The following is a 25,328-nucleotide window of genomic DNA, read 5'->3' as shown; positions in this document are numbered from 1 at the left end:
TTGTCGTGTTAGATGTACACCGAAGTAATTTTGGAATGGGAACACTCATTGTTAATGATAAGAGTTAATATTTGACTAACTTACAAGTGTACAGTTTATCCAAGTCTGGTAAGCAAAGAACCGTCTAAGTTGTTTTTTTTTATAATATGGGAGTAGCAGACGAGCATGCAGTCCACCTGATAGTAAGTGGCTATTGCCGCCCATGGACATCTGTAATCAACCCCAGATAGGATTAGATATTCCTACCTGAGGTTGGCCACAAATGCGCCGCTACTCCTGAGGACTAAGCTGGAAGGCCTCGGAAAAGTATGTCTCCCTTACCACACCCTTCAAACCGGAACACAGCAGCGCCTAACGCTGCTGTTATTAGGTAGAAATAGGTGTGACGGTGGTGCCGCCGGAGTCGAACCACAATGGGTTCTACCACCTTCAATAGTTGTGCCGAATTATAGCCGTTATTTAACGGCTGTAATAAAATATAGGCTTTAACTTATCATTTGATAAGTTAAAGCCTATATTTCTATAAGATGGAAGTAGCAGACAATTTTCCTATCCGTCTGGTAAATGATCACTTCCCATGGACATCTTCATATAAAACAGTGGTTGCGTGAAGTCAATACGTGTGCCACTGGTATGGCCTTTAAATATTTTAAAGTTCCTTAAAGTTTTTCGATGTACACTGTTTTGTATTAAACAAGCATGGTATGGGGCTAAAAGTTACAAAAGTTTTATTTAAAAATGTAACGTTATTTTAATGCCATTTCTACAATGTATTGAGCACAGTTTCTACGACTTGTTCTAGTGATGAGCTAATGTTAAAGAAACCATATTACTGCTACCAATTGGTTTATAAGTCTTACAACAGTATCTACATAAACTGCATCTGTACTATATCAATAATAATATTAACGTAATGACCAGGGGTAATTGGTAAGGGGATGCAGAAATGGTGGCGTAATCGAGGTCGAAAAACACAAAAGGTCCTCCTTTTTCATTTTTTAAGGAAATCCTAAATTCCCCTTCGCCCTTTATATACGTCCACGCCAGTGTAAACCCCTTTAAAGAAATAGAAAAGGGACTCTAGACTTTATGAATGCTAGATTAAATGATCGACAATATTTTTTTTATGATTTCGGATATAAATTTATACTTAATATTTTAACTATCATAAAAACACAATTACTGATCTTAATTCTGTAATATTATGAATAATGGTTTATACGTATATATCTATTTCAGATGGACTCCGGAAAAAGTAATTGTAACAATAAAATTGTGTTTTATCTATGAATATAAACATACCAAAAAAATAGTTTTGACGCATATAACATTGACAGTTCCTATTGCTATTACCTGTCAAATAGTGCTTAGATTCGTGAAAAATGATTCATTTAGCAATTTGGTATCGTTTCGAAGTAATTTATTGACAATTTAGATGTTTGTTAATGTCAAATTAATTCGGTTACGTTTCGTTATAGTTAGGTTTAAATTAATATAAAAATACAAAGTGGGTATATATGGGTTTATATAACTAAGTTTCAAAAATGTAACTTAAATCGTAACATATAGGTATATAATTACAACGATAGCCTTCAAATGCAAACGAGGGATATTAAAACTCCCTAATGAGAGATATGAACGGAACGAAGCTCATTTAGTAATATGATCTTATAACCTATTATGGTTCAGTAAACAAATTTAAGAACGCCGGTTTTTCATGGTACCCCCTTCATGGAAATCCCCTCGTATAGTAATGTTATAACGGCAATAGTAATACAGTGGTAATTTACGCACTTTGTAAAGAAATTAAGTCTCTTTATACTTATTAGGGTTCAAGAGATAGAACCTTGTCCCAAACGGACCGACAGCGGCTTAGTAATAAGGTCCTATTTTAACACTTTGGTTACGAAACCCTAAAAATGAAAAAAAAATGGTGAAAGAGTTAGGACAGGGGGCATTCATAATTGTCATATAAGCAAACTAAAATAGTAACATCCTTATTAGGCTTATATAATACATATTTAGTAGGCTCTAAGGTAATTGGCATTGAATACCATAACCAACCAGTTCCATAAATCTGGTTTAAGTTTGGATCTCACATTTTATATTTAGGGATGTGCGATATATCGACAATATCGATTTTTATGTAACAAAAGTACCGCTACTTTACTCAAGATTTCGAAATTTACGTTAATCACGTCACATTATTTTGAACTTAACGATATTGAACCGCAAAATAATATTATCATACGAAAATTAATTTTATATTTTTTAGTTTGATTTCTATAAAAGCGTGTACTTTAGTTTTTTTAACTATATTTATTTTTTTATTTTTTAGTTAAATTTCTTATAAAAGCGAGTTCTTTAGTTTCTTTAATTATTATTTAATGTTTTATTTATACTGCTGTTCACATTAAGCATCCACAAAGCGTCATAATTATAAGGATGTATGTTGATCTCTTTCTACTGAAAAACGGAGTTACTCACTGACAAACATACAAGTGAAGCTAATATAAAATGTGTAAAAAGGACCTTTTGGAAAACGTCCCACTTTATTAATATTCGATATATATATAACGTGAAGTAATGTAGTCCTTCGATATAAACGGTCGATATATGTCGACAAGTCCATAAACAGACATCCCTAATAACATATTATAATAATTATAAATATTATCTTAAGGGAAAATCTTTAACAAATTATTTATTTCTTGTTAATGTTGACTTAGGTTTTGTTATTAATGTGATAACCGATTTAAATATTACCTTCAGAAACTGCAACGTAAGTTACCGACCATTTAAATGTATTTTATGATGTTAGGTCAATGGATACAGTAAACTCACAACTACTAAAACGTCTTCTTTAAAAGCTTCGTCCAAGGGGACCGTACAGCCTCTCATTGTGGAACGAGAGGCGCTAGCGGCGCTCCATAGAGAGTGACCGCTGGGTAGATGACACTGAAGGTGTCAACATATCGCGTGCTTAAAGGTAAAAGGGCCTATAGCTAAGGGTTAATAGGGATTTATGCTGAAAGGGCACATAAAACTTTTTTTTTTGCCATTCGGTTTGAAATTATCTGAAACGTAAAAATTTTTTACGTTTATCATGTCAAGGTGTAAGTCGGCGTTCCTGGAACTCACAAAATGGCGGTCCCTTTATATGTCCCACTGCTGGGCAAGAGTCCTCATACTCCGCTAGGATGCTGCAATGGTCTTTAACCCATACTGCCCCATGGCTGGGGACCAGTCTCCTCTTAAAGTGAGAGAGTTAGACCATCGTCCACCGTGCTGGCCAAGTGCGAATTAGCTTCACACGCCTTTGAGAACTTTTATAAGCTCTCTCATGCGTGTAGATTTTCTTAAGATGTTTTTCTTAAATCATATTAAATTTATAATTCGCACATAATTTAAAAAAATCAGAGGTGCGATCCTGCCAGTTCGCACTTGTCCAGCGCGGTGGATAATAACTAACTAACCTTTTTTTTTTTAATCGAGGGGGATACCTTCAAAAGGTACCCGACGACGTGAGAGCGACGTCGAGTTATGTGGGATTCTTACCGCACTAAAACCCCCCCGGTGGCCGTCCTCAACGCTTGTTGGAGAACTCCGGGATCTCCGACGGAACACAACCGGAGTCCTCCAAGCGCAATGCCCCGATCGGGCTCTGCCCTGGGGGAGCAGTTTTCGCTCCTCCCGCACCATTTGGTGTACACGACGCTAACCTAACCTAACCCTCTAATTCTAAGAGGAAAACCGTACTCAGAGGTGGAACAATAATCAACTGATTATGGTCAACTGGGGACCCTTTGCAAATACGTAACATATACTAAATACACACACACAATCATCCAAATTCTCTAAACAAAATTTATAACTTAAACTTTGTAAAATGCATTTAACATTCATAAGTGATAATTACCCTGTAATTAACGTGAAAATTAGCGACTTTTCTTTTAATTTTCATTAATTAAACCGCAAAAACAGTCAGCCGAGGTCACAAAGGCCTTGAGAACACAGAGTGATGTATTAGATAAAAATACTGTTGTACTTAGGATTGTGCTGTATACTTATCAGAGTAATCGCGTTTCTCATAAAAGAGATCAGATAAAAGAACTCGTGTTGTTCCTTGTTATTCAAATTTCGTCAATTGTCACTGTTATTGTAATATCCTTTTGTGTTCGAAGGTGTGTGCTGAATTTTATTCATGGTTTTGACGTCACACTGAACTCAAGCCCAGAAGAGCGACAGTCATGCGTTTGAGATGTTTATCTATGTTCTTGGCTACCTTTGTGAAAGGTCTAAAGCAGGGTTTAGGATGGCCGCTTTTTTTTATAGATTAGAAGTAGCAGACGAGCATGCAGTCCACCTGATGGTAAGTGATTACTGCCGCCCATGAACATCTGTAATCAACCCCAGATAGGATTAGATATTCCTACCTAAGGTCGGACGCAGATGCGCCGCTACCCCTGAGGACTAAGCTGGAACGCCTCGGAAAAGTATGTCTCCCTTACCACACCCTTCAAACTATAATACAGAAGCGCTTAACATTGCTGTTATAAGGCAGAAATCGGTGTGGAGGTGGTGCCGCCGGAGAACCACAAAGGGCTCTACTACAACCTTTAAGCAACTACCTTAGCAAGGGTAAAAAAATCTTCAAATAGGTGGACCTGCTCTCGTTTTTCACACGCCAAACAAGGACTATTTAGTTTGGCCACCCCCCTTAAATAAATGTACTAAAATAAAAGGACCTTGATGTTATTTCGCTGACCCATTCTCAGAAACTTCTTTCCCAATCCCCCTGCTCTTAACTATAACTAAACCCACGTCACTTTTTAATTACCTTTGTTTAGGTAGGATCATATAAAGGAGCCCAGCAATAACATATAAAGAATTGAAGATTTTTAGTCATTACACACGTTTACTTCGCGTCTATAGCAAAAATAGGTCTAGATTCAAGATCCAGAACATACTCCTTTTTTGTTTTTCAAGCTCGTTAGCATTTTGACAAACGGAGACCTGCCGCCAGGCGAGGTAATCATTCTTGGGGAGTAGCTTTGCTCCCAGTCTTTCAAAGCTCATATATAGGCAAGATGTTGAGAAAACTTTAATAGCGTGATTCAGAATTAGCGCCAATGTTAGATGACGTTAGACAACGTTATTGGTGCCCTACGATGTTTTTCCTTACTGTAATAACAACTAATTAATTTGTAATACGCATATGAAAACTAGAAACAGAGGTATGTGCCCTGGTAACGTAATAAAAAATGATAATTAACTTGTAATATACAAGTAAATGTATGCCGGTGATTTGAATGACTTATTATGGTGGTTATTTAGGCCATAATTCATACGATTTTGGGTAATTTGTAATTCAATACCACCAATACTCAGGGTCGGATTTCAATGTGTGGAGGCCTTGGAGTAAGGAAGGAGCGGGGCCTCTAATTATTTTTCGAAAAAAAGGAACAAATGTTTAATTTATTGCCAACAAATAATATTATTTCAATACAAATGTAGTAATTGCGTAAATGCAAAACATTGGCGGTAAAAAAACGAAAAGACTATTTGGAAAAGGCAAAAGTTACTGACACGTCGAAATTTTGATATTATTGATCTCCAATATTGGGGCCCCTCTTTTGGAGGAACCGAAACAGGGGCCCTCGACCCTACCAAATTCGGCCCTGACAATAATTCGTATTCAAATTTGACTAGCAATGCGTAGATTCCCGTGAATGATTCGTAAGATTTGTACATGAGTGATGCAAAATTATTCAAACGAATACAATACTTAGGACAATGTTTTTAATTTATGTTGTATTGAATGCAAATGTCTCAATGTCGTCAAAAAGTTCAAAATGTCACATATAAGAAGTGTATCGTTAATTTACTAAATTATATAAAGGGGGATTTCGAGCTACGGCCAGTAATTTTGTGGGTAGGTACGTAATTATTATGTCATTAAACTTTTAACGTTTAAAAAATAGACATAAAGATAATTGCAGTATATTTTTCTCTTTGTTTGACTACCGTTTTTTTCTTAGTTAATAATCAGCTTTATAAGTATTTTTAATTTAATAAAATATCCTTGAATAGCAATTATCTTTGTCACTTTTCAACCTCTGAATATTTAAAATACCTACCTGCATTAAAAATAAAATAAACAATGCATATAAAATTACGTATAGGATTTTAACATTAATTTAACATCCATACGTAATAAGGAATTGCTATCCGCTGACAAATAATGTAAGGTTAAGTATAAAAACCGTAAAAAAATAATTAAGCATGCTTTAAATAAAAATACTCACTTGATCCGTTTTCCAATTGTTTCTTAACAATAAACTTGATAATTAAAGTAATTAAAATAACTCCAATAAAAAAGCCTATTGTTAACATCAAACTAAAACGAACACCACACTATTCACAGCCATTGATTCGAAAAAAAAATAAAATTAAGAATTCCCGCCAAGCGACGAGCCGCTTGTATGTCTAATCGAACGATTCGCGATTAAATCACTATTTTCCACAATATTACTATCAGCGCCACAACCACTTTAAGCAGTAAAATCGGCAAGCAATTAACCCCTTATATCTTAGAGTCAAACACACATCAATTTAATTTGTTGGATTAATACCGCAAGCACGACTATCCATGCTTCATTCACGTGGGCACACTACCGAAATGTTTTGTATACTATACGGCATTGGACATTGGTGAAGTGATACAACGCAAATGCTTTCGCAAAACAAGCAAGCGCTGTCCTCGCTACAAATTTAGACGTCTAACCGTATTGTTGCTTAGACGCTATAACAAGCGCTTTTAGCTTTAATGTGCAACGATATCGTACGATCCCATACATGCTTTACTCCAATTGAGAATAGATTACTTTTAGTGACAAGTTTGACTGAAAAGATCTATTTTAAGAGGTTATTCTTAAAAAATGCCGTGCGTTTATTTATTTTTAAGCGCTATTTGAAGGAAATAAGGTTTAAGTCAGAGTGACAGGTTAATATCGATCGTCGCTAACTGTGTCCATCTGATTCTTGTTAAGTAGAGCTTACATACAGCCTTCGCGAAATTATTGCAATATTTTTTACATCTTGTTGTTAGTAAATATCTAAAGTGGTAGATTTTAAGTAGCGCTAATTTAATTTTGCCTCTGTTATTATTTATTGCTTTATTTATAAAGTCGTGTGTGATATAACAATACTTTATTTTAATACTTAACAAAAAATAATAGGAATACAGTAGCTACTAATATATAACTCACTGTGATTTTAATTTAAATTAAGTTGTCTGTCTGGTCAGGGGTTGAATCTGGTACTGCTCAGACCTATGGAAAATTCATTGCATGGGGCCCCAAGAATTTTTCGATCACGATTACGTGTTTTAGTGATTGTTTGGTCCTAGCGACCTTTTTATGCACCTATAAACATTTCAAGAGAATTATTTTCAATGATTTATACACATTTACTGGTCACTTTTCAGCTCGCAGTCTCGGGCTGGGGGCCCCATTAGGATGGGGGCCCCGTGGCATTTGACCAGTCCTGCCACCCTGTAGTTACGCTACTGCAACTCGGACCGGTATGGTGACCATTATGTTAAGTGGTCGTTATATTAAGATTTGAGATCGATGGTATAGTCCACGTAAAACTGCTAGTCCGTTCTGAATATAGAAATGAATCGCGTCGCCATAGCAAATTGTATGACTACACCGGCTCGCGACAACTTCAGAGCGGACTAGCAGTTTGGCGCGGACTATACCACTATTACACTATTACTGCCTTAAAGTAGTGTGGCGCTGAGTTCTGGTTTGAATGGTATGGTAATTTAGATTCATTGAACCAAGCGTTTCAAATTGGGTATTAAATATGAAAATATTTGAATATTGATATAAAATCTTATCGCTATATATTGAAATTATAATTACACAGAATGAATAATATTTCTCTTAGATAGTTTTAACAAAATCAGACAAGTGCGAGTTGAACTTGGACATGGAGAGTTCCGTACCACCATATTTTCATTTATTTTGTACTTTAGAACCTATTTGTTAACAATGTAAACGAAGCGACCATATAAATAAATACCATAAACGCTAAAAAATAGCAGTTCCATTTTAGCCGACCCCAATTTATTTTCAAACTTTTTTATTTTTAATATTTTTTTACGTTAAAGTGACTACCGTTATACATGCCAAAAATTCAAGTGTCGGCTTGTTACGGTAAACGAGATGTTCCTATGACAGACAGACAGACAGCGGAGACTTAATAGAGTTCCGTTTATACCCTTTGGGAACCCTAAAAAGTAAGTAGGAAAGCTTGCGCGGAAATAATTAATAACATTAGTAATTGCGTATTTTTTTTAACTTTTCGCTGATTTTTGCAGAACATGACCCTGAACCAAACCAGATCATGCCTCCGATTACTTTGCAGAACCGGTTAGTTCGAAAACCGCCCTTTGAATTCATAACAAAATTAAACCTACAGGAGTAATCTGAGATGTTTTTGATATGAAATTAGGGATCTAGACGCGAATACGGATAGTATAAAATAAATAAAGGGTGATATTTTTCAAGTGCGCTTTCAGGGCCAAATCCGAAACTATATGGATTAGCGAATACCTATATATGGATTACCGACATTAGCTCCCGTATTAGCTCAATTATTTTTATTCTTATTAGCTCAATTAGCGTAATATAAAAAATATGTATTTTCTTAAAAACGAGCCTTTTGTTTGTCATTTATCATTACTTCTCAGAATTTATTCTGTGTTGTTGTTGTGGAAAATTAAAAAAAAATGAGTTAATTTTTTATTAAAATAGACCGCGTGCTTTCAGCATTTTAGCTTGAAAGAATCGTCCTATAGAACACTGACACTACTTGGGACTTACCGCGTTACCACAGAAGATACTTTTCATGTATCATCATACATATTACTGTTCCACTGCTGGGCACGAGTCTCCTCTCAGAATGAGAAGGATTAGGCCATAGCCCACCGCGCTGGTCAAGTGCGAATTGACAGACTTCACATACCTCTGAAAACATTTTTTTAAGATGTCTCAAGTATGCAGGTTTCCTCGCGATGTGTTCCTTCTATATGCACATTATTTTGAAAAATCAGAGGTTAGCCTGCCTGACAGTGCCAGGGATTTGTACCTTGGCTTCTCAATCTAAGAAATGCGTCTTAACCACTAGGCTATCCTTCCGACTGTATATCATATCAGTACAGATTGTCGATGAGATCACGGACCGTGGAAAGCCAAGCGTGGTAATGTCCGAAAAATGTCAATTAAGGAAAAACAATCTAAACTATGTATTTCATCGCCTACAGGACAACAAAATAGTTAATTTGTATTTACCCGAATACGTCGGAATCAGAATGAGGAAATTTCCAAGTGTTCATAACTACCTTTTTAGTAATCATTTATTATAAACAATAAATAATTACTAAAAAAAGTACTAAAAATGCGTTTGTCCCCGCCTGTAGCACATTATATTTCATTTTTATTTTAACATATTAATTTAAATATTATAGTATTTGTTTTTTTTTGCATTACATATTAATAATAATTAAGAAATCGGGTTCGTGTTTACATACTGTTACATTAATTTCGTTATCTATTAATCTAAATAAATTCAATACAGCGCCTTAAACATTTTTATCCGCAATGTACAAAATCAGTGGCAAAGATTTTACTTGGTGCAGGCGCTTTACTTATCTTTTAAATATTATTACATACGTTATTTTATTCGTATGAATAAATTGCCTAAACGTATATTTTTCACTCAGGTAAATCCTACAGCGCTCAACGATGCCTTGTTTACATTCATATTTTGTAGACGGCGTTTGAATCGCTATCATTTGTTAAAATCTTTAAAAGTATTTAACGCACCATAAGCAACAAATAATTTTATTATAATAATGAATGCTATGTACTACATTTTTATTTTTTATGCTATAATTGTTGTAGTGGTAGAAATATTTTCTCATAAAATAGTAATTAATAATCACATTATGTACAAAATTATTTAGTTACTTTGAATAACAATATCAAAAACAAAAATCAAGGCTTAGAAAAACCACAATCACTTTATATTATAAGTAGGCACTTATCTAATTTATAGGACAATAAAATTTTAAATAAATGTTTAGGTTACCTAAACTGCGCTGTGAATTTTGTTTTTAGGTACCGAAACCTATTACCAAAATAAAATGATCAATAATGTTCATCTATATTGTAACTTATTATTATAATGAGGAGAATATTTTTTACTTTGAGCACATTGTTGCTGGCAACATTACCCCCTGGCTGCATAAAATATCTAATCTATGTCAATGACAAGTGTCGACGCAAAGCAAAATAAAAAAAAAGTAGTTTGCAAAGACAACTGAAACGTAGAAGACGTGATATTTCGCTAGAAATAATAACTTTCCTGCGACATTTTTTATACTTTTTCGTTCTATTTAAGTGTATTGTTAATGGATTGTTGTGTATAACGTATTTATTTTGTGGAAAAAGATGATTATAGAAAACCCAGACGCTTTCAAATCATGGTTGACGTCCATATTGGAACCCCTGTGAGTATAATATCAGCCATGTTTTTTTCATAATTACGTTTCTAAACACCCTCCAAATTGCTTTAGTTTTGATTATTTTCATCAATTTACTCATTTTAAAGGTATAAAACCACGTAAAATGTAAACATATGTGTAAAAATATGTCCAGGTGTCAAATTACTGTTTCGTAATCGTTTTTTTTATCAGTAAGCGTTTGACACATTCGCGTGGATCTAATTTTGTTTCAAAACTAGCTTCTTTCGTTATAAAACATATCAATGAAGTTGAAAATATGCTCAATGCACTAATACTCTCACTATGGTTCCTTTAGCGAACTAATTTTGACTTAGTATGGTTAATATTTCACTATTAAAACGTTTCGATAGGTTATGTCAAGATCATAGAGTTATATTTACTGGAAGTGACAGAGTGTAGGCGTCAAAATTAATTATTTTGAAGTATAACCAAACTGTGTTGACAAGTTATCAATAACAAGGCGAAAATTCTAGAATTTGATTGCCCACAAATGGAAAAACCCAAGTTTATTAAGTTTAAGAGTATGGATTCGAGACTTTTGCTAAATGCTTACAAATATTCTAACTCTTAACTGAATGATAATAGTATTTCGTATAGTTTTAGTACCAAATGTTTTTATTTTGTTTATTTTGCAGTCTTTTGATATTTGTTAAGAAGTTGCTCTATTATTGTCTAGGAAAAAAAATTTTTGGAATACATTTTAATATGTCTAATCTAAGTGAAAGTCCTATCCAAATCTATTCAATACTTTCTAACCTTAACTAAACATTTTTTGATTCAAAGTACTGTGTAAATACATATTCTGTGAAAAAAGAATGAGTATTAATAATAAAAATGAAAAAAGACACCCATTCCAATTTTTTAATTTATTTACTTGCTCTTACACCAACAGAATACTTATTAAAACACTTTCACTGACAGATAACTAAAAGCTTCTACTGGTTGATTCAGAACAGAGGTTCCCAACCTTTTCCTGCTCAGGGACAACTTTTATGCCACCCTTTTAGTAGGGACCACTAGGTAGGTATAATAAAAATAAACTGTAATAATAAATTTTTAACTTTAATTAAAAACTTAATAAAAACATATGTACATATCCAATTTTGTATTAATGCGCTTTCTGAGCTTTGCATTTTCTCCACTACTTCGGCTATGTTAGGACTAAATTTGTTACTCAAAACTACATGCAAATCGTCACTTACTTTGAAACAGCTCACCACCTGCTAACTTTATGTTTGCAGACCTTATCTTGACTTTGCTGGGCACCCCTGATTTAGAGGAATAAAATTTTACTTTTGGACCCACTCTGGTCTGGCTTATTAAACTTGTAATTTTTAAAAAAACAAAACCTTGACTGTTTTAAATTGTGGCCTATATTACTCTCAGGATTATAATGAAACCATTAATAGCATATAAAATTTTCTGTCAAGCCAAAAGGGCTAGAATGATCACCAAACAGTGCGACATACATACATATACTTGGGAAACTTTAGCCCTCTAGCAGCTTAAGGGGGGCGGTCTGCCCTGAGCCTGCGATCGTGGGGAGCCCCCAAACACAGTTGCTAAAAAATGGTCCTCAGAATCTATGAAATGTGTATCAGTCAGCAAAAAAAAAAAGGTCACCAAATAATTCTATGACATTTTGTAAAATGAAATTAAATGAAACAAATTTCTCTTATTCCTGTTTAATTCTCTTGGCAAAAATAAAAATAGCAAGCCTGTGTTACATCTCACGGGGGATGCGTAACTCAGTTTGTAATAATAATTTACATGTAACATTTCTTATATACCAGAAAGAAAAAAACTGGTATATAATAAATGCAACACTTCTATAAGAAATGGGCATTAGAACCATTAAGGAAGAAACAACTACCCAAACAGACTAGCATCCCAACTTATGGACAATATTTTTTAGGCTATCGCAAAACAAGAAATTCCATAACGATAATAAATAGTAAATTAATTCATTAATTTGAATACAGATGGCAGTAACATATTTTTTATAATCTGCACGGAAATCTTAAAATTCCGTTTAGTATTTTTTTTTATATTCCTATTATATTGTATTCAAAATTATATTACCACATTATCCAAATAATGTGTTTTACCAACATAACCTATGTTGAAATTCTGGATTAATAAAATAACGTATATATAACGAGTGTTTGTAATTTTTAAACATACAATTACTACTGACACATGAGACAGTAAAAAACAAAACGCCATTATGATTTATTGCGCCACTTTTGTTTGTTGTTTCGTGGTGTTTGTTGTGTACTGACCAGTTTGATTTACTCCGTAGATTTATTCAAAACAATTGACTTTTGGCTTTCTCCTAACACCGATTTTACCCTTCTATATACATTATGACCTTAGCTTCATTTGGACTCCGATTACCTTCTTATAACTGTTAAATAAATAATTATAATTGCATAAGTTGATAAAAAGGCTATGCAATAGCTTCATCGCAGCAGTCCCAGAGTGCTGCACGTTTTTTTTTTATAATATGGGAGTAGTGGATTAGCATGCAGTCCACCTGATGGTAAGTGCCTACTGCCGCCCATGGACATCCGTAATCAACCCCAGATAGGATTGGATATTTCTGCCTGAGATCGACCACAGATTTGCTGCTACCCCCTAGGAATAAGTTTGAATGCCTCGGATAAGTATCTCCTTTACCACACCCTTCAAACCAGAACACAGCACACTTCAACACAGCAGCCCTTAACACTACTGTTATGAGACAGATGTAGGTGTGACTGTGGTGCCGTCAGAGTCGTACCACAAAGGGTTCTACCACCTTCAATATTATATATTTCCCAGTGTGAAAAAACTGAAGAGTAATCCAGGACTTACTCTGATCAAAACATAGAGGGCATGTCACAGGACCTGTGCCTTGCATAAACCTTTGCTTTAAATATTGCTGAATGTCCATTTGGACAGCTTGCAATAACTGGTGAAAAAAAAGTTCCGCTTCTCTGACACTAAGATAATCTTAATCCTCTGTAGCAATGCATCTTCAGGTAAAGCCTCTGTTTATGCAGTTGGTTACAGATGTCATTTCATGAGCGGTAGTGAACACTCGCCATCAGGAGGGTTGCATGATTGTATGCCACTTAGATTTCGTAAACTATACTAATAATGTGTGTATGTATGGATGTAACCAGTTATATTTCTTTGGCGTATTTAACGAAAAAAATAAATAATATTATGTGTTCATCCTGTTCTATCCTGTCATACGATATTGGATATTATAATAATATACCTAAAAATAACAAAAAATGACATTTAAAATTACTTTGTTAGTGTTGTTGGCCTTTCCTGCATAATTTACAACATTTAATAGCCAACTTTATGATATCAATTAAAAATGTCAGTGCGCGCGCGCTTAATTTTTCCCAAATGCGCCAAAAGAAACATTTCTTTTGAATTTTAAATATATTTATCATTATGTGTATATTTGTGTTCATGGTATGTACATGCACACAACAGTGTGAATCTGTGACCATAGATGTCATGAAATTTATTTGTCTATGAGCTTTCATCTGCTCTTTAAATGTGTTAATACTCTGGAGATTTCATGGGTTTTCTACCTCTATTCTAATTCTTTTTCAATAATAAAGGTAACCTTATTACTCCTTATAATAATAACTAATTGCCAGTGAGTCTCGTCAAAATCGGACCAGTCAATTCAGAGATAAGCCAGAACAAACACAAAAAATAATTGACTTTTTATTATAAATAATTGTGTGTGTATGTGTTTGTGTGTGTAAATGTGTGGTAAGGGAGACAAACTTTTCCGAGGCGTTCCAGCTTAGTTCATTAATAGTTAATATATACTTGTTATTTAGACTTTACAGACAGACACTTAAAATTTAATTATTTGTATATATATGATTTGTTTAACAAGGTCTTATCTTAATGTGGTGCTGCAATGTTTTCCAATCCAATTAGAAGTGAGTAATTAACAGATATATAATAGTACTGATTGACTCATAGGTCGGATTTTATCGGAATGACGTAAACGAGGTTAGTATGGGGTTGTTAAGTGATTGCCCGTGATAAGTAGGGTGTTGTCAATACATTACTGTGCCACTCCTGGGTACGGGTCGGAGTGATAAGGTTTTAAGCCAATTGCAGATTGGCAGACTTCACACACTTAATTTTTTTAAGAGCTTAGGCATGTAGATCACTTGTTGTTCCTTGATGTTTATTGCAAGTGATGATTAATCTGTAATACGTACATAACTTCGAAAAATCAAAGTTGCCATAGATTTAAATCGGGGTCTGAATTGAGAGGCTGAATTTCAAACAACAATATATTTTTCCTTGTAGTCATGTAGGAAAACTTGGCTAGGATTTGAGCCTCCTATAACTGAGATGTTATAACAAATCTTAAATTGTATTTAGAATGCAATATGCATTGATATAAGTACCCAATAGATTCATAGTTTTGGTAAATAATCATGTTAATGTCTAATTTTGGTTACTATGGGTTGGTTAAGCAGAAACTAATGTATTTTTTTAATGGTAAGTAGTAATTGTCGTTCATGGACATCTGGAATGCCTCGTAAGAGATTGACGAATTAGGACACAGCAGTGTTCAATACTGCTAACGTAGAAATACTTCGACGGGTCGAAACACAAAGAGTTCAAAGGACTGCCTTGAGTTTTTTCTTTGGATTAAGTGCCGTACCTTTAGATGGATTGCATATATACCCGTTTATTTCAACATGCAACAATATCTAATTATAAAGCGTCTGACTCACACGCCGAGCGTTCAGTTACGTTATAAGTCTATTTTTACATGCGCAACCAACGCATCGAATGCATATGCGTACGGTGTATGTGTTATTTTATGCCGCACGGTGATTTTATTTTTGGCATAACTATTCGAGGATATACCACCATCGGTTTTATTTTTGGCTAGCTGACCCAGCAAACTTTGTACCGCCTCAAAATCTATTTACAAAATTTATTTCATATAACATATAGCCTATGTTGGATAATATAGCTTCAGAATGGTGAAAGAAATTTTAAAATCGGTCCAGTAGTTTTTGAGCCTATTCATTACAACCAAACAAACAAACAAAGTTATCCTCTTTATAATATTAGTATAGATGTAAACACAGTAATGATTCATGTTTGCGTGGTATGATTTCGAAAATGGTTATGAGTAGGTAGGCTCATACGGACAAATTTAGTATCAAAATGTTAATTCGATTCTCAGCAGTGTTAAGCGTTGCTGTGTTCCGGTTTGAAGGGTGTGGTAAGCGAGATATACTTATCCGAGACGTTTCAGATTAGTCCTCATTAGGGGTAGCGACTAATTGACTACGAATCGGTGACCGACCTCAGATGGAACTTATATTATCCGGGATTAATTACAGATGTCCATGGGCGATAATAGTTTACCGTCAGATGGACTGCTTGTTTGCTAATAGCATGTTATAAAAACACACGATTCTTTTTTTTTTTTGAGGTCAATTAAATATCAAGGATATTCAAAAGGTTTGAAGGTGGTTGAACCCTGTGGTACGACTCCGGCGGCATCACTCCCACACCTATTTCTGATTCCTTCATAGTATAGTAGTGTTAAGCGCTAGTGTACCGCTTTCCGAGGCATGTCATCGTAGTCCTCACCGGTAGTAATGCTGTAACCGACCGCCTTAGCTTATCTAAAGTTGACTATAGATGTCCCATACAATGCTACTATATTATAAAAAAAAATACGCGGAATTTCTTCGAGGTCACATAAAAATCAGAGTTATAAAAATATCAATAAATTCGGACCTGTAACTCGCATGAAGTTTTACATCAGACAGGTCACTCAACTAACCGTTACGGATAGGAAATTGATTTTAGTCAGACGTCTTCCGACTTCAAATTGGTTTGTGACTCAGAACTTTCCCTTTCATAGTGCGACGCTAGTCTAATGGATATCGGTTGTTATTTTGGCGGTCGGTAAGTGTCTTTGCACCAATGAGTGTGTGTGAATAAATTTACAAGTGTTTTGGAAGATATTTAAATTGGCGAGATTTTTTTATCGCAATAATCGGATTTGTTATATATTTATTTTTAAAATTTTTGTTTGTATGGAAATGCGCGCAGGTGTCAGTTAGAGAGCCAGTGCGATCGAACACAAGCTCCAAGCATATACTCCGTAGCAACGTAGGGGCACACTAACGCAGCTTTGTATAGTCCGCGTAAAAACATCTGCTCCGAACATAGAAATGAATGGCGTCGCCATAGCAAATTGTATGACTAAACCTGCTCGCAACAACTTCAGAGCGGACTAGCAGTTTGGCGCGGACTATACCCGTGGGCGAGAGCGGGCATCGGAGGGTACCGGGGGTGTCCGCGCTGTCTTTGTCCCGCTAATATGCAATTTGCAATTGCGACGCGTCTCGTTTCTATATTCGGTGTCGGACTAGCAGTTTGTTGCGGACTATACTGTCATAAATTATAAGTAAATAAAACTATTTCCTAATGTCCGTTGTTAATAATCAATCTTAATGTTTTGCCGTTCCACAAATGTAAAGAACTAGACCTTGGTTTATCGTGTCTGTCTACTTTTTTTTGAGAGGTAGACCAATGTATAATACTTAAGTTTTATCTTATATAGATAAGCTATTTGAAGATAGTAAATAGTTTTACGTAATAGATAACGTCTTATTTAAACACTATAGTTTTTATGCGACAAAATTTACATTGACGTCGTAGTTTGTAACTATATAAAAAAAACCTATGTGTATTTATGTGCGTCCGTAAGAAGTTTGTTCATTGACGTATTTAGCAAATAAAATAAAAAAGGTCTTAAAAAAAACCATTAATCATAAAAATGTAAAATCTCTGGAACGGAGGGGTCCGAGGTTCAATAGTCCAGGAGGAATTGGCGCATGAGTACCGAAAACTATTCCACCTCAATTTTTTTATGCGATCCTCTTTAAATTGTCCTACTGGTGAAATAAATGCATGTTGCCATGGGGCAACCCCGTGCCATATTGTTTAAACTGAAATTGTTTAAACAATTGCAAGGAATTGTTATTTTTCAACCGGACAATTTTTTTTTATATTCTTTATTGAAATACGAATAAAAAAAGTCCTATGACTTTTCACGATAAAGTTAATATTTTTAGAGATATGAATTTTTAAAGGTTCGAAAAATCTCAAATTTGGGTACTTTTGACCCATGAAAAATATATTAAAAAAAATATATATATATAAATAATATTTTTTTTTTAATTCTTTATACAATAGTTAATAATATTCTTAATAGAGACTTTTAAAAATTTTATTGTTTATACCTGTTTTATAATTGTTAATTTCACGCGCTCACAAGTATGCGCCGCTTACCTTTAAGTATCGCCGTCTCTCTCTATGATAATAACTATGATAATAACAAAAAAATAATATAAACTGATAAAAAAGTAATTTTATTTACATGTTCCGATTCATGCTTAAATAACTTTCGTAAAATTGATTTCAGAAAAAAAATTATGAGAAACAAATTGTAGACAATTTAATTATTAATAACATTGCTCTCTTTAACAATCTTGATAAAGTTAATAGTTTTTAAGATAAATGATAAATAATGATTCAGGACATAGAGAGGCCGATGCAGCGCATGAGTCAGAGAGAGAAGGCGATACTTAAAGCGGCGCATACTTGTGAGCGCGTGAAATTAACAATTATAAAACAGGTATAAACAATAAAATTTTTAAAAGTCTCTATTAAGAATATTATTAACTATTGTATAAAGAATTAAAAAAAAAAAAAATATTTATATTTCTTTTTTTTTAATATATTTTTCATGGGTCAAAAGTACCCAAATTTGAGATTTTTCGAACCTTTAAAAATTCATATCTCTAAAAATATTAACTTTATCGTGAAAAGTCATAGGACTTTTTTTATTCGTATTTCAATAAAGAATATAAAAAAAAATTGTCCGGTTGAAAAATAACAATTCCTTGCAATTGTTTAAACAATGTCAGTTTAAACAATATGGCACGGGGTTGCCCCATGGCAACATGCATTTATATCACCAGTAGGACAATTTAAAGAGGATCGCATAAAAAAAATGAGGTGGAATAGTTTTCGGTACTCATGCGCCAATTCCTCCTGGACTACAAATCCCATGCTGATGTTTCGAAGTGATGTGCTTGTGCGTATTAGATGAATTAAAACATCGTGAGGAAACCTGTATACCTGAGAAATCTTATAAGAAAAGAAAATTTTCAAAGGTATTTCAAGTCTACCAATACGCACTTGGCCAGCGCGGTGGACTATGGCCTAATGGTTGATGATGATGTTTTTGGAGAATATCCATCATGAAATTACAAAAAATAATTTGATAACATTGGTTGCAGGTGTGACGCGGATCCCGCGGCGCTCGCCAAGTATGTTTACGCGCTGGTGAAGAAGGACAAACCCCTGGACGAGCTCCGCGAGGGGATGCTCGACCAGCTCGATGTGTTCCTGCAACAGGGTGAGTTGGGGATGCCAATAATACCACAATATTTATATTGTGGATAACGGGGGGAGACGTACAATAGGTGGTGTGGGAGTAACGCTGGCTTATGGGGGATTTCTAATTACTAAAACACCCCTTTCTTAATTGTTACCTGCATATATGACACCGGGATCTCCAACGGGATGCAACCAGACTCCTCCTAACGTGGTCCTCCTATTGACAGTAGTATACAAAATGTTGTAGTTAATTTTATTTCACTAGTCTCATTGCCCATAAATATATATAAATAGCCTATGATATTTCTGAGAGGAACACAAATCTGAAAACACCAAACCACAATACAACCGTCGACTTTATAAGAGTCTTAAAGGAGAGTTTCAGGATTCGGCACAAATCCAAAGTCCAAATCAGGATGTACTACATGAATAGATATTATATGAGCAGGAAGTATCAGTGTGATTCGACTGGGGAGGTATCACCGTTCTAATTCTGGCGTGAAGCAGTTCTACATTTCGATGAAAAGCCGTGGACGCCGACTTACATATCAGGCAGTGGCAAGGCATCAGTGATTGGCTTCATGTGCGGCAGTGACCACATACCATACCATAAGATGGACTGCATGCTTATGTTGTTGTTACTTCAATCTTTTCATGTGCCTCATTGATTTTGAAACCTAGACGTTTTACCCTTATCACGTACTAAAATAACATCTTTAACAAATCCCCATTTCAGAAAAAAACCCATTGGTTTATCACCTTTATCACATATTAAAATAACATCCTGCACTAATCCCCATTCCAGAAACGAAACCCTTCGTGGACATGCTGTTCCGTTCGCTGGACAGCCAGGAGTACCTCAAGCCGCAGCTGATAGAGCCGAAGCCGCCCTCCCCCGTGCAAGAGGAGGAGCTCAAGAAGGAGATAGTTGAAGCCGAGACCAATGGGAACGGTGAGTTGGTAGTTGTTACCACGTTATATTACATTAGCTGACCCGGAAAACTTTGTACCGCCTCAAAATCTATTTATCAAATATATTTCATATAAAATATAGCCTATGTTACTCATGGATAATGTAGCTTTCTAATGGTGAAAGAATTTTTAAAATCGGTCCAGTAGTTTTTGAGCCTATTCATTGCAATCAAACAAACAAACAAAGTTTTCCTCTTTATAATATTAGTATAGATTTGTGTGTATGTGTGTATTTACTATTCATTTATGTACTGTTTTTTTATAATAAAAGAGTAGCAGACGAGCATGCAGTCAACCTGATCGTAAGTGGCTACTACCGCTGATGGACATCTGTAATCAACCCCCAGTATCCTAGACGAGGTCGACCACAGTCACGCCACTACCCTGAGGACTAAGCTGGAATGTCTCGAAAAAATATGTCTGCTTTACTATACCTTTCAACACAGCAGAGGGAAAATATTACAAAACAAAAAAATATTACAAAATTACTGATACAAAATGATGCTACCACACGTATTGTTGAGTAATCTAATCGTATCATATTTCGAAGAAACAACATTTTCTGCAAAACGTGCAATATTTACCAGTCAAATTTGTGGTGTCGATTTTTATTTGTCGGATTTTTAATAATCACTGTACACTTTTTTAAAAAGGGGCCTTTAATACTTTGCGTATTTCCATAGGTCTCCGGCTCGGTGCCAGGATTTGCGAGCCTCATTTTTGTCCGTGTGGGCAGGAGGTGGACACGTTGGGTCGGCATGGCTTGTCCTGTACCAGGAGTGCCGGCAGGTTGTATCGTCACGGGACTCTGAACAGTTTGATTCGTCGGGCACTTGCTACCGTCTCTATACCTGCGACGTTAGAACCTCCAGGCCTTTTTAGAGACGATGGCAAGAGACCCGATGGAATCACTCTAGTTCCATGGAGTCTCGGACGACCCCTGGTATGGGACGCGACGTGCGTAGACACCTTGGCCCCATCGCACGTAAGCAATACATCTGTGTGTGCGGGGGCCGCAGCCGACCATGCCCAAACTCTCAAGCGCCGTAAATATAATAATTTATTAGACAATTATTTGTTTGCGGCGCTTGCAATAGAGACAATGGGTCCATGGTCATCTGACATGAAAAAATTCATGTCAGATATGTCGACCAAGCTTGTAACTGCTTCCGGGGACCAAAAAGCTGGCGGCTACTTTGCTCAAAGGCTAAGCCTTGCCGTTCAACAAGGAAACGCCGCCAGCGTTTTGGGAACCATGCCTCACACGGCAATTTTAGATGGTTTATTTTATTTATGATTTTATCTTTTTTACTCTTGATTGTATATATTGTTAATTAGAAATATTTTGTATATATTTTAGCTTTAATAATTTCTTGTTATTTAGTAATAAAATTTATTGTAAAAGGGCCTAATGTTTTGAAGGTGGTAGAACCCTTTGGTTCGACTCCGGCGACACCACCGCCACACCTATTTCTGCCTCATAACAGCAGTGTTAGGCGCTGCTGTGTTATGGTTTGAAGGGTGTGGTAAGGGAGACAGACTTTTCCGAGGCGTTCCAGCTTATTCCTCAGGAGTAGCGGTGCATCTGTGACCGACCTCAGGTAGGAGTGTCTAATCCTATCTGGGGTTGATTAAAGATGTCCATGGGCGGCAGTAGCCATTTACCATCAGGTGGACTGCATGCTCGTCTGCTACTACTATATTATAAAAAAGAAATTAAATTTAAATTAAAAATCACTTGTCCTTTTCCCAAACGCAACAATAATATATATTTTTTTAAGATGATAATGAATCTATTAAATGACATGTCCTAATTTTACTAATCCCCAGGCACAATACCCCAACCGATAGCGGAGCGGCCGCGCGGGCGGTCGCCGGGGGCTGCGGGCGCGGGCGCGGGCGCTCCGCCCCGCCACCGCGTGGTGGTGGCGCGCGCCCGCCCGCACCCGCCGCCGCACCAGGAGCACACGCTCACCAAGGTGAGGGGGGAATGAGGGGAAGGGGGACGAGGGGGGGGCAAGAGCACGCTGACCAAGGTGAGGGGGGAGGGGGGGAGGGGAATACCGGGGGGCACGCTGTTTATGGTGGAGGGAGTCGATGAGAATGGAGGACGGCCTTCACCCGCCACCGCACCAGAAGTATTTACCACCATTTACTAAGGTGGGAGGTAAGAGGGCGGAGGTCTGCGAGTCGCCCAAGGTGAGGGGGTTGGAGGGACGTGGGGGTGGAAGGCACGCATCCGCCGTCTCACTAACAGCATACGCAGACCAAGGTGAGAGGGTCGGGGGGACGGGAACCGACCGACATCGCGTGATGGTCTGCGCGCACTTGCTACCGTAAAACGAGTACATGTTCACAAAAGTGAGGGGGGAGTGGAGGAATGGGGGGTTGTCCCGAGAATGCGGAAGTTGGAGAGTGAAAGAAGACGTTGGTCAGGGGCTGTGGAGTACAGCTGGTGAACATGCCCGGTCGCCAGGGACGATGGGGACAGTAGTCTTTCGAACGGGAATGTGGGGGAGTGAAAGAAAGAAAGTCGAGACTCTGACCGGGCAGCTTCACATAAAAAAAATTAAAGACACATTTATCATTGTCATGTTCATATGTTTCAGGTACTACCGCTGAACCAGCTCCTAGAAGAACCAGTAGATCAACCGCCTAGAAGGAGGGATCGAAGAGGTGACACGGTGAGTGCTGACTTTTATATAGACTTATTATATAAATCATATTTGTCTGTAAGCAATTCTACGTAGAATTATATATATTTGATAGGTGGTAGAACACTCGATAGTTGGATCCCGGCGGAATCACTGCCTCACCTATTTCTTTCTAATAACAGTAGTGTTAAACGCTGCAGCATTTTGGTTTGAACGATGTATAATACATAAGATAGTCATAATTGTTTGATGTGTTACAATATTTTAACATTTCAATGTTTTCAAGGGTAGTAAATGTATCTGTGGCTGACCTGTGATAGAAATTTATCTAGTGTTGATTACATATATTGCCGGCGGTTGTAGCCACTTTTATTTTTAATAGAAGAGTAGCAGACGAGCATGTAGTTTACCTGACTGTAAGTGGCTACTGCCGTCCATGGACATCTGTAATCAATCCCAGATAGAATTAGATATCCCTTCCATCTTATGTCAGCCACAGATGCGTCGCCACCCCTGAGGACTAAGCTGGAACGCCTCGGAAAAGTCTGTCTCCCTTACCACACCGTTCAAACCAGAACACAGCAGCGCTTAACACTGCTGTTATTAAGTAGAAACTGGCGGTATCACTTATGCTTAGGTGAATTTGCAAAAATATTATTAAAAAGGTTTTAATAATTTTTCGGCGAAAAAGGAATATGCACTTGTTTAAAGAATTTTTTTTTCGCCTTTTCTGAGGTGGGTGTCCGACCCCCTTGGGGGATAAATATACCCCCTATAACCACATGTTTGGACCCCCAGCTCCGCGAGAAGGAGGACCGCCGCCGCCGCCAGTCGCGATCGTGGGAGCGGCGCGCGAGAGGACGAAGGCACGTGAGAGAACCCGAACACGAGCGGAGGTACGACAGGAGGTAACGGGACTTATTAACCACCGACGGACGAAACAAATAGACTCGTAGTGCATAGGTGTGGTGATAGAATAGTGTAGCTAGCGACCATTTTCTTTTAAATCCCTTATGTTGACATTGCCGTAATATATGTGAGCCCGGGGTTAGACGTCCCAGATAGCGACCACTTTGAGTTTGTTATTTATTAGCTAGATTTTGTTAGGGTAACGATTTCTCTGATGGACTTTCGATCGATCAATAGATCGATGTTTCATGTATCGCTAGCTCATTTTAAGATTATAATATTCTTAAAAATCGAAACTCCTTATTGGTCAGGGGCTGAAAATCGACAATGTTTTATTATGGATTTTTTTCACATTTTTTTTATATTTTTGATTTTTTCCCAAATCAAGGAATTTAAATATTTCCTTGACAGTGATATCCTTTTGTTTTGTTTATTTTAAAATGATTATGTCACAAAGATAACGTTAAGTAAATTTAAATTTGTAATTGAGACGAAATTCCGCATTAATGTTAAAGATGTATATAAAAATGATTACATATCACATTACAGTCTATTTGTTTATTCCGTCATTACTAACTTACTAATTTGCATGTCTTTGTTTATGTGTATGTCGCGGCTTTCGTTTATATTTGTATGTGTGGAATCATTCAAGTATTATGTAAGCATCAAACAGTGGTGGGGGTCTTTGATATGCTTATATTTGATTAGTGTTTGTGTGTGTGGGGGTTGTTGTTGTGGAGGGGGGGGGGGGTTGTAAATCTGGTGGTGGTTATGCTTATAAATTATCATTCTTTGAATAAGAATCCTGAATTTGAATAAGAATCCCTTACATGATTAACTTCTTCAAGGCATATAGAAAAAATGTACTTTAAAATATGCATGACATCTTAGAAAATTGGAGATTCTATCATTATCGTAAATTTAATATTATTCATGTTATGAAATATAAAATAACTATAATACTACTAACAAATTTAATAATACTAATTTGTGTAACAAAACTGATCGTCATCAACTATGCATGTCATACTTCCGGGCATGTGTTTCTTCAAAATATTCTTTTTTTTACATATATTCCGCTATTATAACAATTTTTTTTACCCGACTCCGAGCGTATGTATGTATGTCATTCTTTGTCACGCCCTGCAGCTCAAACGGAGTGACGGGTTTTGACATATGAGGTGTCGGATTAATATAAATTAAAACTATATCATAGGCTGTATATTTGAGTTGCGTTTTTTTTTTATTTTTATAATAATTCTCTAGTCACTCTCATACATGTAGGTTTTTTCTCAATGTTTCCCTTCTCTTTGTATACAAACAATTATTATTTCCTAAAACGTCTGTGCCCCAAAGTTCGCAGATCTTGCAGAGTAGGAAGAATAAATGTATACCAGTGAACTGTTTTAGTATTTAATTAGGGCTAATTTTACTACTTCCCACTTAAATTATACCACAATGTGTCATGTCTTTTAGTCATCATGTTTGCAAAATTACAGGTTCTTCAAATTACGACTATTATGTAGATATATGTAGTACATTTATTATGTATGGTTATGTGGTGGTTAGTTCACATCTGTGAAATTTCTAGGTCCCCGTCCCCCAGAGGGAGATACAGGAACAGAAGTCCCCCGGCATTGGACAGACAGACAAGCAGATCAAAGTGAGTATATAGACAATTATATTGCTTTTAATAAGACAGAAAGACACTAAGACTATGGTATCTA

The 25,328-nt window shown here is 36.2% G+C and overlaps 2 protein-coding genes and 1 long non-coding RNA gene across 3 annotated transcripts in view; 2 read left to right on the top strand and 1 right to left on the bottom strand.

The window, feature by feature from the left end:
- The window catches only part of ACC (acetyl-CoA carboxylase), a 109,051-nt gene extending 102,342 nt beyond the window's left edge, over positions 1–6,709 (bottom strand). Inside the window, exon 1 of the mRNA XM_073092384.1 lies at positions 6,309–6,709. Coding sequence (XP_072948485.1) covers positions 6,309–6,396 — 88 coding nt within the window. The 5' untranslated portion in view covers positions 6,397–6,709. The remainder of the gene's footprint in view (positions 1–6,308) is intronic.
- The window catches only part of LOC140756853 (uncharacterized), a 194,748-nt gene that overhangs the window by 139,893 nt on the left and 29,527 nt on the right, over positions 1–25,328 (top strand). The gene's annotated exons all lie outside the window — the stretch shown is intronic.
- Positions 10,357–25,328, top strand: part of swm (Zinc finger protein swm) — a 35,421-nt gene continuing 20,449 nt past the window's right edge. Inside the window, exons 1-7 of the mRNA XM_073092564.1 lie at positions 10,357–10,582; positions 18,967–19,085; positions 19,872–20,015; positions 21,938–22,017; positions 22,648–22,722; positions 23,491–23,600; positions 25,193–25,264. Coding sequence (XP_072948665.1) covers positions 10,524–10,582; positions 18,967–19,085; positions 19,872–20,015; positions 21,938–22,017; positions 22,648–22,722; positions 23,491–23,600; positions 25,193–25,264 — 659 coding nt within the window. The 5' untranslated portion in view covers positions 10,357–10,523. The remainder of the gene's footprint in view (positions 10,583–18,966; positions 19,086–19,871; positions 20,016–21,937; positions 22,018–22,647; positions 22,723–23,490; positions 23,601–25,192; positions 25,265–25,328) is intronic.

This window comes from Epargyreus clarus, unplaced genomic scaffold (genome assembly GCF_041222505.1).
Source record: "Epargyreus clarus isolate Ecla_fem2 unplaced genomic scaffold, WU_Ecla_fem_2.2 ptg000036l, whole genome shotgun sequence".
Taxonomy (NCBI): domain Eukaryota; kingdom Metazoa; phylum Arthropoda; class Insecta; order Lepidoptera; family Hesperiidae; genus Epargyreus; species Epargyreus clarus.
The sequence above is the reverse complement of the archived record's forward strand: the minus strand, read 5'-3'. Positions and strand labels throughout refer to the sequence as shown.